Source organism: Folsomia candida, unplaced genomic scaffold, assembly GCF_002217175.1.
Source record: "Folsomia candida strain VU population unplaced genomic scaffold, ASM221717v1 Fcan01_Sc037, whole genome shotgun sequence".
Taxonomy (NCBI): domain Eukaryota; kingdom Metazoa; phylum Arthropoda; class Collembola; order Entomobryomorpha; family Isotomidae; genus Folsomia; species Folsomia candida.
The window spans coordinates 352,275-365,856 of NW_019091229.1; the positions used below are offsets into that span (position 1 = coordinate 352,275).

At 36.1% G+C, this 13,582-nt stretch overlaps 2 protein-coding genes across 2 annotated transcripts; one reads left to right on the forward strand and one right to left on the reverse strand.

Annotated features, from left to right (window-relative positions):
- Nucleotides 1-570: 570 nt before the first annotated feature.
- On the reverse strand, nucleotides 571-4,389 carry LOC110861055 (zinc finger protein 567). The gene is made up of 7 exons (XM_022110168.2): nucleotides 4,203-4,389; nucleotides 3,729-4,098; nucleotides 3,361-3,658; nucleotides 3,048-3,122; nucleotides 1,900-2,925; nucleotides 1,460-1,538; nucleotides 571-1,265 (listed from the first exon to the last, which is right to left on the reverse strand). Exons 2-7 carry the CDS (start codon nucleotides 4,090-4,092, stop codon nucleotides 828-830), a joined length of 2,280 nt encoding a protein of 759 aa, XP_021965860.1. The 5' UTR covers nucleotides 4,093-4,098; nucleotides 4,203-4,389; the 3' UTR covers nucleotides 571-827.
- Nucleotides 4,390-6,048: 1,659 nt separating this feature from the next.
- On the forward strand, nucleotides 6,049-7,628 carry LOC118439508. The gene is made up of 3 exons (XM_035860879.1): nucleotides 6,049-6,379; nucleotides 6,528-6,800; nucleotides 7,091-7,628. The coding sequence occupies exons 1-3, from the start codon at nucleotides 6,236-6,238 to the stop codon at nucleotides 7,265-7,267; spliced, it is 594 nt and encodes a 197-aa protein (XP_035716772.1). The 5' UTR covers nucleotides 6,049-6,235; the 3' UTR covers nucleotides 7,268-7,628.
- The last annotated feature ends 5,954 nt before the right edge of the window (nucleotides 7,629-13,582 follow it).

Here is a 13,582-nt window from a genome sequence, read left to right on the forward strand (position 1 = left end):
ATTTTGCACTTGTATTGTAAGAATCTATTGTATATACTAACATACGTATGCATACGTATTTACATACATTAAAAATTTCTATTATCATAATCAGCAGAAATAGGAAGTATTTATATTTGTTTTGTACATACCTCGTTGCACTACAGATATATACTTAAAAACAGTCAACAGTATGAATACTGAATTGTTCACATTTTACATTTACAGTTACATATGTAACTACATAGTTTTTTCAATCAGAAAAGTAAACACAAAGGATAAATAAATTCCCGTGAATAGTGAGGTCATCTAAATTATGTACAAACATATGCAATGAAACTGGTTTTAGAAACTCTTCAGTGATCAATAATGCTGGATAAAAAGTCCACAATTTCTAGGACTGAATGGGGCCATTGATTGGAGGAAGTTTCCCCTTTCATATGATAAATACCTATATATGTATATCAACCTAAAATCTAAACGTTTCTGAAAATTAGGTATCGTTATTATTAAATATGTAGTGCATAAATATATAATTCTTAAACCATCACTGTAACATGTAACCATAAACCACATGATGATAGCAAGCAATTTTACACATAATGTTAAGACAAGTATATTTAAACAGGTTTATTTAACAAAAAATTAAATCATACGTACATACATACATAAAACATTTTTCTTACGTGAGCTAATACCAATGGAAGAAACACTTCATTAACCATTGCACAAAGAGACAAATGTAGGTATAAATGTGCAAATATGTATATTATTTTCAGGTTCTGTGAGTAAATAATTAATATAATTTTTGGAACTAATTTCTATACAATTTTACAAAACATGAATTTTTAGCCCGAGTATGGACCTGTGTATAAATTATCTTGTTCTACCGGGACGTGAAACGTGTCCCTCTTGGACCTCGGGAGCCTATTTTTTACCACGGCAACCTCAATACCGTGCTTCACCTTCAAATGCAGGGTTAACGCGGACTTGACGGCGAACCCCTTTCCACACTGATCGCAGGTGAAGGGACGCTCCCCCGTGTGGGCTTGGACGACATGGGTGTTCAGAACGTACGGGAACTGGAAGCCCTTTCCACACTGGTCGCATTTGTACGGAGTGGGGGCGACATAGCCGGGGGTGTGGATCCGCCTAATGTGTATTTGTAATTGGGCCTTCATTTTGAAGGCTCGCTCGCAGTGGGGGCAGGCGTGTGGTCGCTGGTCAGAGTGGGATTTTATGTGATTCCGAAGTAGTTGCTTTGAGGAGAATGCGGAGTCACATTGCTGAAAAAGTGCAACAATGTTCTTTATTAGAATGGTAACTTTTGCATACAATGTTTGCTAACTAAATAAAACTGGCCTAGAGAAATAAATTCTTTTCGGAGACAATCCTTGCAAAGTTTGCAAGCACCAAATAATTTCTCGTTTTCTTCAAATTCATTGAATGGTTGTCAGGAAAAGTTAATATTTCCGCTTACATCACATTTGTGCGGCTTTAGTCCTGTGTGCGTCCGCTTGTGGTCTTGTAATCCTTTCAGTGTGGCGAAAGTTGCTCCACTGCAATTATTTAGAACGTTACTCCGTGGGAAAGTTTAACTTATAATAGAGACCAGATTATTTTTTGACCAGCCAAGTAAATGTTTCAAACAACATTTACTGCTCAAATGCAAAATTCAGAGCGTTATGGCGCCCCTTCTCGGGTTTCGAGCGGACTCTGCAGCAGCAGATCAGACTTTTCTCGCTTCGACTCCTTGTGAAAAAGGAGCGTTTTCGCGAACTAGTGGCGCTCAGAATTCTCCGGATTTTGTAAAAGTATCGCAGTAAATGTAAATTCTGGTCTTTCATATTGCGTTGGTCAAAAAATAATCTGGGTTTAACATGGTTTGCGCTCGAGTTAAATTAGTATAAAAGTAGTTACCACTCATCGCAAACTAACGGATCAGCCCCGTGCACCTTAACTAGATGAGACTGGAGGGTACTTCCATGCAAAAACTTTTCTCCACAAGTCTCACACCGTGGACGCAACGATTCGTCATGAGTCCTCAGATGAGTTCGGAGAGTGAAGATAGTGTAGAAATTTCTTCCGCAAAGATGGCAGACATGTTCCTTCGCGCGGGTGTGGTCTCGAGCCACATGGCTGAAAAGGGCGGGCCGTGAGATGAATTTCTTCGGGCAGGAGGAACATTTAAAGGGGCGATAAGTTGGGGGAGGAGGACGTTCCGATTTTGGCAAGGGACCTGGGGGCTTTTTGAATTCTATGGTATCCTTATCCTTAAACATTTTCAGGTAACGGTACACACTGCTTCTTGGAATGTTTTGCTCCCGGCATAGTTTCATCGTCTTTCTAGGTTCTCGGTTGGCCTGATTTTTGTAGATATCAATCACCTGTTCCGCCATCTGGAGACTTTGGGCCCTAGTTTTAAAACCTTCGCCCCCCTCGTAGGCGGGGATCCGTGGATGGGCGACGCTTCGGTGGGAATTTCTCGCCTTAACTGAGCTAAATCCGAGGGTACAATGCGGATCTGTACAAGGAATGCAGTGCATACGGGCGATGTGATAGGACAGGGTGGACTCGGTGGTGAATGTTTTTCGGCAAGAGGGACAATTGTGGGGGCGAATGGGCTGGGTTTTCTTGCCGTAGGATTTCTGGTGTTCGAGATCATCGGAAGGAAGGTTATCTTGGTGGGAGGATGTGGTGTCTTCATTGTGGAATGGGGATGATGAGGGGGAAGAAATCGGACTGGATTTTGTAACTGGGGGGACGCTAATCCGCTCTAGCGACACGGTCAGCGTTTTATTGACACCTTTTGGAGGAAGAACTGTCTTTTTAGGACGAGTTGAGTGACGTGTTGCTTCACGAAGAGGTTTGTTTTCTGCTTTTATCCTCTTTGACAGGAGGTTTCCGAGTGAAGAATCGCTTTCAAGGTTTCGTTTAGTTTTAGGTCTATAAATAAGAAAAACTTACGAAGGGTAAAGCGAAAAAAGGTGTTGATTGTAGTTTAAATTTTATATAAGTAAAATTTGAAAAATGGCATAATTGGCCTTCAAAATATTATAATTTCATACCGCAATGGATTAGTTGTTACAGCAGATTTTGGGGGTCTTCCCCTTCTCTTTGGTGGATGTGGACTGATTAGTAAACTAGAAAAAAATGTTGCCGATGAATTGTAACTTGAGTTGTTGGCCTTAAATGCACTAGTCATGACATTTACTAGACTTTTACTTGACTATTTACTACATATTTAAAGTGCATATATAAACAACATTTTAAGCAGTGTTGCTGATGAGTTATAAATTATAACTTAATCACTGTTTAAAATTTTGTAGAAACTTGAATAACATTTAAAAAATGGTAAAATTAGCTTTAAAAATTTTATACCGTGGTGGATTAGCTGTTACGACTACAGTATCTTTACGAGGTCTGCCTCTTCCCCTCTTTTGTGGGTGTGGACTGATGCAGAAGGCTGATTCGTCAAAGTCGTCGTCATCTTCAATACCTTCATATTTTACTGGAAACGTGTCTTCCTCGTTATTCATGTCGGAAACGGCGGAGGATGAATTATAATCGTCAAAGCTTCCATCGTCCCCACCCAGAAACACATCTCCGTCATCCTGTTCGACTTTGATAAGCACTTCATCCAGTGCAAAATTGTCGTCTAGTTGGTCGTCATTATCTCCTGATCATGAATAAATCAAAGTAAATTTATGTTTAATAGTGGGTAGAAGAATATTAAAATTGCACTCAACCCATCATTTTAAGTAAACTTGTCCTCAATTTGTGAGCCTTGTCCCCACCATCGTCCCCATTTTCCCCAGAAGAAGCTTGCATAATTTCGCGAATTTCGGTAATTTTCGTCCCAATTTGTTCCTCCAGGGCGGACATTTGGTCACGGAATTGTCCCATCTCGCTTATCATGGGGGCACAAACGGGACAAAGTTCACAGGTCTCATCTTCTTCAAATTGTAGAGTAACTTTCCTGCGAGTATGAGTTGACGATAAGAGCACTTCACACAGGGTCGAGATTCGTATTTGTCTAGTTTCCTTATCATCGAAGGGCGGAGTGGTGGCGTCCACGACTTGGGAACAGAGCAAGCAGGCTCCGCTGGACATGATGACCTGTAATTACAGTTAGTTAATTTTTTTCTTGGATTGTTTATTATTAAATTATTAAATTATTTCATGTTTCCTCAGGAAGTAAATATTTTCTTTTTCTTACTCACCTCACCACTTTTACGATTCTAAATAAATAATTGAGTGGCCAAACGTCAGCTGATCTCGAATAATTAATTTAATTGAAATACAACTTGTAACAATTAAATGATTAGGTGAATTACAAGTTTAAATTTGGAATAATTTTGCGAAAATTGTGCCGAATGTTTTGTTGAGCAGCTGATATTAAATTCGTGCCAATGTGAAATTCGTCTCAAAAAATGGGACGAATGAGACTCGATTTGCTCTGCAAAACAAAGAGATTTCTCCATGAAATGAAAATATATATGCATGTATTTACATATTTACTAATGTACGCATATACCTATCTGCATATGAATGTAACAAGAAATTACATCAAAATTTACACCAACGTTGATGTAACGCAAAAATTTAGGCATAATCTACGGCAAAAATTTATGCAAAATTTGCCCCAAAAAATTATTAGATAAATTTACGGCGTAAGTTAATTACATTTAGTTTTTCCAATATTATTGTAAAAAACATGAAATGACTTTTAACCTATTAACATGAACTTCATTTAAGCCAGTAAATAAATATCCCCAGGAATCAAAAGTCGAAAAAAAGTATACTCCTTTAATTCTCTACAAAGGAGATAGCCAAACCACTCATTAAAAATTGACGAAGGAAGGAAAACCAATTTAACGATTTATATCTGAAGCCGGATGGGCAGATTTAATTCAAAAGTATATCCTTATTCTACCATTTCTTGAAAATAATCTAATTTCCATATTCGTGAAAGCCACAGGTTTTACTTTACCTTGGGGATCGCAGCTCATATAAAATAGAGATTAGATAAGTATCTTCTACATACAAATATATCGGGGTTCAACATACATACGTTAGCACGTATATTGCAGATGTATATTACATGTATACATATGCGTCCCAATATTTAAAACAGGTCGACATGTTTAAAATTGCATGATTTTTTCTCATATTCTCGAATATCGAAATGTCAAACAATACCGACTGGATTATAAAATTAAGTACTGCGGTCATGTTGTGGGATAAGAGAAGCCAATTGTCGTCGTCTTCTTTGCCGGTACAGAGCCGCACCACAAGAGAGTTTTCCCAGAACCGACACCGAAACAGCAATCGCTATTCGTGGGGGGTCATGCATGCAATCTTGATCAAAAAGTGAAAGTATTTTATAAAATCACATCAGGGGAGAGAAACAACTGCCAATTGAAAAAAAGTTTTTAAAATCAACTTTTTCGCCGCTAAAGTTCAAAAAAGGGGAAGTAAATGTGTTTTTTTTTAGTAAAACAATAATTTTATGTGACTAAAAGCATTGGCCTGTATTCTCCATCATTATTTATACATTTTTGATGTGTAAGTCAAAATTTTGAAAAATTTTGAAATTAGTGGTTGACCCTTCTCATAAGCCGAATTGGGTAAGTTATGCATGGTGCGGATGAGTTAGAAACCCTTACCTCCAGACCATAGAGTGAAGGAGGCCGCAAGTTTCTCATCATCTTGGCCTCAACCGCACCATGCATAACTTACTCAATCCGGCTTATGAGAAGGGTCAACCACTAATGTCAAAATTTTTCAAAATTTTGATTTACACATCAAAAATGTATAAATAATTAGGGGGAATACAGGTCAATGCTTTTCGCCACATAAAATTATGGTTTTACCACAAAAAAACACATTTACTTCCCCTTTTTGAACTTTAGCGGCGAAAAAGTTGATTTTAAAAACTTTTTTTCAATTGGTAGTTGTTTCTCTCCCCTGATGTGATTTTATAAAATACTTTCACTTTTTGATCAAGATTGCATGCATGACCCCCCACGAATAGCAATTGCTGTTTCGGTGTCGGTTCTGGGAAAATTCTCTTGTGGTGGGGCTCTGTACTTTCCCCGTTGTGGAAAATTTTTCTGCACGGAGACGGTGTTTTGTATCTGCTAAAATACAACCAACCGGGTTGTGGACTATGATACAAATTGGTCCTCGATAAAATTAATATTTCCTTGGAAAAGTTTCTGGTAACAATATTTTTTACTTGGTATCGTAAAAAATGACGGCAAAGAACAACGAATTGCTGAAAAACTTGCTCATCGTCGGGTCGGGTGGGGCTTTCGTCATCTCTACGTTTCTCGCTACGGTCGTGTTTGACAAAGTTAGTCCGAATACTACTCTGCCCGATCAGGAAATTGAAATGGTAAGATAAATACGCATGCCTATTTCGAAATAAAATTCCAGAAATCTTGAGAAATTTCTAAAATGCAGAATTTCCAAGTATTGATTTAAAATATTTTTTTAAAGTTCTTCATACATACATACAAAACTTTTGTGATTTGAATTTTTAGGGCACTGGCGTCCAACTGACGGACGGGCACATCGAAATCTTCATGGACGCCGTGCTCCTCACCCAGACCATCGTGGATATCAAGGACATCGTCAAAACTGACGAAAACGGAGAAAATGCAGAACCCGGATCGATCGGGGACCTGTTCCCCGTCGGAACTCCGGCGTATGGACGGGGCGTTGTGGAATTTCGGATCAAATCAATTTCACGCGATCAGATGCCAAATTTGGCAAATCGGAGCCAAATCTCGATACCGATGTTGTACGTAAGACAGGTACATATGTAAATTACCTAATTTTATTTAAAAAAAGAATCGTTCAGGGAATTCACAATGTCCTACGTAATTTTAGAAATATGTAAAATCCGTCAGGTTTACAAAATTATTTTACAAACTTTCACAAAATAAAAAGACGCCCTGGATCTGAGTAAGCTCACAAAAATGTGGAGGCTCATTTTCCTCAGAAATATTTGTAAAAGTTTGTAAGGTCATGGATTTTACAAAGTTCCCAAATACTGTGTGAATTTCAGTATGAATAAAAACATCGAATTGTCCTTTATTTTCAGGAGACATTCTCTGAACTGGTGAAGTCGACCGTGAAGCTGGCCTCAATTGGAATCAAGATGGCAGGATTGATGGCATGGATGGGCGTCCTGTTTGCGATCGGGTGCATCATCGCGGGTGCCGGATTGATCTACTTGGATAAGGCGAAAACCCCGGTGGAGGAGTTGGATGAAGATTAAATTTCAAGATGTGCATAACTTGTGAAAATATGTATGTAGTTATCATAATCGCTACTATTAAATAAAGCGTGGTAGAATTTTTTAAATAAATTTTCGTTTTTATTTGCGTAAGAAAATTTGTGCAGTGGTTACACTTGCTTGATCAATTTTCATTTCATAAAAACTAGGAAATTAAATACTAAAATTAGATATATCGTATTGCATATATACGTATTTCAAATAAATATGCAAATACATTATTTGCATATGTATGTCCGAAGATAATGAACGCACTTATATATGTACACATTTTTTAAGCATTCGTAATAAAACATGGCGTCATTCATTAACAAGTCTGATTTTTAAAAATGATTCATTTTAATTTAAAGTGCTCCATTGTTTAAAATAAAATCTGAAATGGGTATACTAAAAATTCAATTACGCAATTTTACCGACAATGAAAACAAATCGTCACGCGTCAGAAATATTTGTTCCATAATAAATTTCGTCTCCCAATCTCCCATTAAGAAAATTGGTTAAAGCGATGCTTAAAGCTCGTTAAAAGTACATAGGTCTTTATTTTTTTTAATTGACTAAAAACTCGGAAATATGATACGGATCCTAATTTATCTACTGTTTATTATTGTAACATTTGTACCTACCTTAATTTCCTCGTATGGTAAGTTTCTCAAAAATAATTACGCTAACTTTGCATTTAAAATAAACGATTTCAGAATTTGTAAGTTCGTGAAAATGATTTAATTTTTAAATCCTGATTTTATAAATTTGGTATTAATTATTAACAGAGATTACTTATACACAAATTGATATGTGTAGGTTGTCAAAACGCATTGAAATTCGAAATTTCTACTCCATTCAGAATTATAAATCTGTCGACCGAAACATTTCTATGCATAAAAATCCTTCGTTCAAAGATAAAAATTGCGTTCCAAATATTTTACGGTTACGTTTAGATGTATCCAAGTTGCGCACCTTACAAGTTATCAAGTAAATTATCTACATGATAGTGAATTTTTTAAATAATTTGAAAAATTCCAGTCTTAATTTAATTAAATTGCTTTAAGAATGTTCCTGTTTTATAATATACATATTTACATATATACCCACTTACATATGTCAATAGATAAAATTTTACGAATTGGCAAACTGTCTAAAATTTATGCAGTTTTAAGGTTTTGTGATTCGATGATTTGTAAAGCTGGCTAAATATGTACATGTAAATTTGTAGTAAAATTAAAAATCAGTCTTGTAAAAATGCAGCAATGAATATTTGTATAAGTAGTATTTCTTTTCGAACTTTCAGAAGAGGTTTGTTCCTGGACAAAATGCAACCACGTCACGTCCGACCTGCAACACAATTGTGATCAGGATCCCTTCAAGGGTCGCGTGTCAAAGAGTAAATCTCACGTCCCAGTACGCGTAAAACTATGTAAAATTTATTGCGATAAATTGGTAATATACGGATTATCCATCGGTATGATTTACATATTTATCCCAAATGATGTATTACATTATATTGTTGGAAATCTGGCATAGTCAGGCAGCTATTTGATTTCTCGGTAATACAAATAATATTGTTACCGCTTGGTATTAAAATTATTCATATAAGAAATACTTGACTAGTCTTGCTATTTTAAGTTTCTGCAGTATTCTAAATGTTCGGCACTAATTTTGGACACAGAAATAACGTTTTAAATTTTCAGTCTCGCCGTTATATGTCGTTAATCATAAGCATTTTCCGGTAGATGGCATTGTCTTACATATTTCTTGCATTTTCCACACAAAAATTGTGCCTTCAAAAACTATATCTTGCCCTTCAACACATTTCCAATCTTTGAATGAATTCTTTAAGGCCTCAAATCTCCGTGATAGAGCTTTTGGTCTCACTAAACCCTTGTTCAATGTCTTCAAATGTAAGTTATAAAATTGAAACAATTCCATGAGTTATGCAACTTTTGATATTTTAATCCAAAGCCCATTTTTGGTACTACTACAAAAATGAGCTACCTTACTTTAAAAATGAGCTATTTTTGGTACTACTACACTATGTAAGTCGATTTTTACATAAATATTTATGCTTTTATCTATGACAATAAGAATGTTGTTATGCTGATATAACAATTACATTTCTTGTCAAACCTAAACAACCTTACAAAGATTTGAGCAATTTAATCACTTTGGGCATAAAATAGGCATAGCTAATTTCCCCCAAAAGAAAAACAGCACTTACTATAAAACAACCCCCACAAATATAGAACGCCGTCACGATCTTAGAATTTAGATCAAGCTTTGCCACTTTAGGTAGGTTTGGGTGTGTCCAGTTTGCATAGTGATGAAAAAGTTTCTTCGGCCTTACTAATTTATACAAACCCTCCCAGTACCCATATATTCCTGAAGTTAACATCACACCGAGACGACGAAAAGTATAATCTCGCGCAACTGGAGAAGCTGGCCAACCCAGGAACTCTGTAAAGAAGTTATCCTCGCCTATCATGTATGTAATTCCATCACTATTATCGTTCAAAAAGGGTAGGACGGAAGCGACATTCTCCTTCTCATCCAAGAATCCAGTTCTATCACATGATGATAGATGCCTTACAAGATGTGCAGTTTCGTTGTACAAAATAGGTTGAATTGGTACCTTCCTCAGGTCAGTAACGTTCATCGGTTGATAATGTAGCTGATAATTTATGGGCATCAGATTAGCCAACATTTGTGCCATCTTAAAATAACTTTTCAAACATTTATTATGACTAAACCATTCTATAAAAGGTAGCGCCCTGTGCTGAATGGCTCCGAAGAAAAGCTCTACATACAAAAAGTGCGGTAAATCTCCTCTAACATTCGCAGTCATCAGTCTTAACGGCATGAGCACCTTCACCCCTTCAATATTTAGCAAACCATACCACGGTGCACCGTGCGTTATTGGGACAATCATTTCAATCGTGAAGGCTGTTTTATACCAATTCGTCAAAAGTGTTCCAGCCAAAATAATCCAAATTCCGACGACGAGAGAAATTTCGTATTTCTTGGGGAATTTTAATAAATAAAGAACAGAACTTTCCAACATAATTCCTACCGCGAGCCGAAACCCAGCTGACCCAAACTTCTTTTGTGATCCAGACAAGAAGATGGTCACTGCGAGAAAGCTGGTAATGAAACAAATCCATGCTAAATTGCCAAAAGGAGATGTTAAAGCGTACAGCAAGGAAGAATCTTGCCAGACTTTGTAGCATGATATGAAACAGTATTTGTGTACTTTACGAAGGTAGAAAGAGTCGCCAGGAAAGCCAAAAAATCCACTATAAGTTTGGCGTCTGATGGAAAAACAACCTTGAAAAGTATAGTGCAATGGGATGTCTTGCATTATCCAGAAGTCGATAAGGTCGTGGAGTGTTTCTACTCTAAGTACTGCGGCAATTGCTTTGGATTCTGGAATTTTATTATTTTTAAAAATTGATAGTAATTCTTGGTGGGACTTGCCAACTATCCAAAAATACTTGTTGAGGTTTGTCACGATAATACTGATTCGGGTGAGTTGTTCGAAGCAGAGGTGCTCTTCGTTAGCTTTGCAAGATATATTGAATGACTCCTTCCTTAGTGATTTCTCCATTCCTGGCAAAACTTGGTAAGGGAATACGTAAAATATGTTTAGGTGCTCCATCCTAATCACTTCCACCTTTCCGTTGACCCGCGTAGGGAAAATGTCGACCAGAATTACTTCCATTCTACTGTAGTATAAAGATAACCTGAATTGTGTTGAGTATGCTTTAACTATTTCCTTTCCACTGATACTACGGGTCCCGGAAACCAAGAGGAAGTAATGATTCTCTAAAGTTCGTACGTGGTAGAAATGGTCAAACCAATAGTAGTCGAATCGCCAAAAAATTTTGAACTAGTAAAAAATTTTGGTAGAATAAATAAGGTTGTCCAGCAGTGTCGCATTGTATTGCGTCTTCGTAGGAGAGAGAATCTCACTGGTATCAATTTTTCCCATCGAGGGCTTAATATTGGTTCTGTTACTAAGATGATTGGAGCCATGGTTAACGTGATGTTTGTAAGGGAGTCATTATTGGTCGATATTACTGTTGGTGTACAATGGGCGAATGGTTTTAGGGCCTTGTCAATTTCTAACTTTTGCTTAGTTGAACTTGTCCTAGTGACCAGGAGTACATTCTGAAGTAGGGCTAGGAATAGTTTCATGATTACGCCCAACTTATTTATAACGCTTTAGACTAATCACAGATCACAACCCGCTTCTGTAATAGGCGCAAACCTAATTTGACAAGGCTATCCCATCAAATAAAGGATGATTTATTTGATAATTAATACAGAATTAATTACCATAACTTTTTAGGGTGGAAGACAATATTGTAAATCATGCATGTATTTACATATGTATGTATGTGTAACATGTATTGTACAAATTGTTAACATGTACATTAATACGTACATATGTAAATATATATTTACGTAACCCTCAAATTGATTATTATTCTCCCCAATTCTAGCACAATGCATTATTCAAATGTAAATCGTCGAACGTATGTAGATATTCCTCTGAATACATATTTTCGGATGTGTAGCGTTACGCAAACGACGCAGTCAAAATGGACACTGAATGGATCGACTTCCCCAGCTATTTATTGGGACCATGGGATGGATATTCTGAACTTAAAACCCATATTATTCTTAAGCTTGTAAAATTGTAGGCATGGGGTAAAATTGTCCACCGGTAAATAGCTAAAGGATTTTCGAAACTTTTTGTCATGGGCAATGCCAAACAGTTTAAGAGTTAAATGCATTTGACAGTGTGCCAGCTCGTTAGTTGTCCTATTCAGGAAAATTACTGGTTTCCTGGTCTAACCCTTTTCCGTAGGTTATTATCATACGTCGGATATGAATGAAAAATGACTTTCTCCATTTATTGACCTACAGTGGCCAAACTTTCTGAAAATGTTTATGGTCACTAGCAGGTCACGTAGGTCAAAGCATATTTTCTCATATTTGTCATATTTTCGGGTTTTGGGACATACTCATATTCCCGATCATATTTCGGGCTTTTTTCGTTCATTTTATCATTTTTAACAAATTGACAGAAAATGACAAAAATTCAGTTTTCTCACAATGAATCATTGTGAGAAACTTTCAGAAATTTACGTTCACTTTCGCCTAAAGTGATTTAATTCATTGGGAATGAATTAAATCACCCTAGAACTTGTTTAATTGATAAAAATTTAGCATTACACGAAAATATTTCAAAAAATTTAGCCAAAAATTTAAAAAATAAACTCATTTTTATGGTCATATTTTGGGGATTTTTACGGTAATTTTTCATTCATATTTTGAGGTTTTATCGGTCATTCATATCCGACGTCTGGTTATTATCCACAACATCATTCGCAAACATTTAAACACATAGGTACATATATTTTCGTGAAAGTATTGGTTGCAAACCGTATGTATTTATGTGCATAGATTGAGTTAAATGTGTCATATTAAATTTTGGTCAAAGGTATGATTTACCCAATTACGTATTTATATCAGACGAGTTTCTTGTTTGAAAGTGTAAAACGATTCTTTCTTCGTACAATTTGGTTTGAAAATTATAGGATATCAGAAAAAGACGATTCGCATTCTTATTTCTTACTTGCATGAAAACCCACTTTGCACAGGTTTGGCTTCGTCGCATCGATTTGTAGTTAATACATAGATAACAATTCTGTACAGTAAATTCGTTATTCTCATACGTATATGTTGTCAGGTACATAGATATATTTATACACACATGCATATATTCAATCTTACCTAAGATTACTCCTATTTATCAGTGGAGTACCTAAAATCCTAAAAAATAATATTTAAAGGTGTTACTTGTTACCCATTGGTATTAAAATTCTATATCGTTCCGTAAAAATTTGTTACTGATATGGTAAACCTTTAATACCGAACTATTATCTACTACACGGTAATACTTAGCAATACCACTTAGGGTTAGTCATCTATGAATACCGCTTAGTATTACCTATTTTAATACTGAATTTCTAAGAGTTACTTAAAATATGTAAATCTGACATCTCTATTAATCTTCTAAATAGATTGCCATTGGACGAAGAACTGTTACGACGAGCACATGTCTGGAGACGTAAAATTAATTAAAATTTGCGAAAATGAATTTAAGGGTTACAAACCGAGTGGGTCCAAACAAAAAGCATTATCTGGAGCAACATGTAAGAAAAAAGGAATGCAACAATTCGAATGCTGCAAGTAGACTTAAAAAATCGATAAAATTTATAAAGTTGGATCTATCATAAT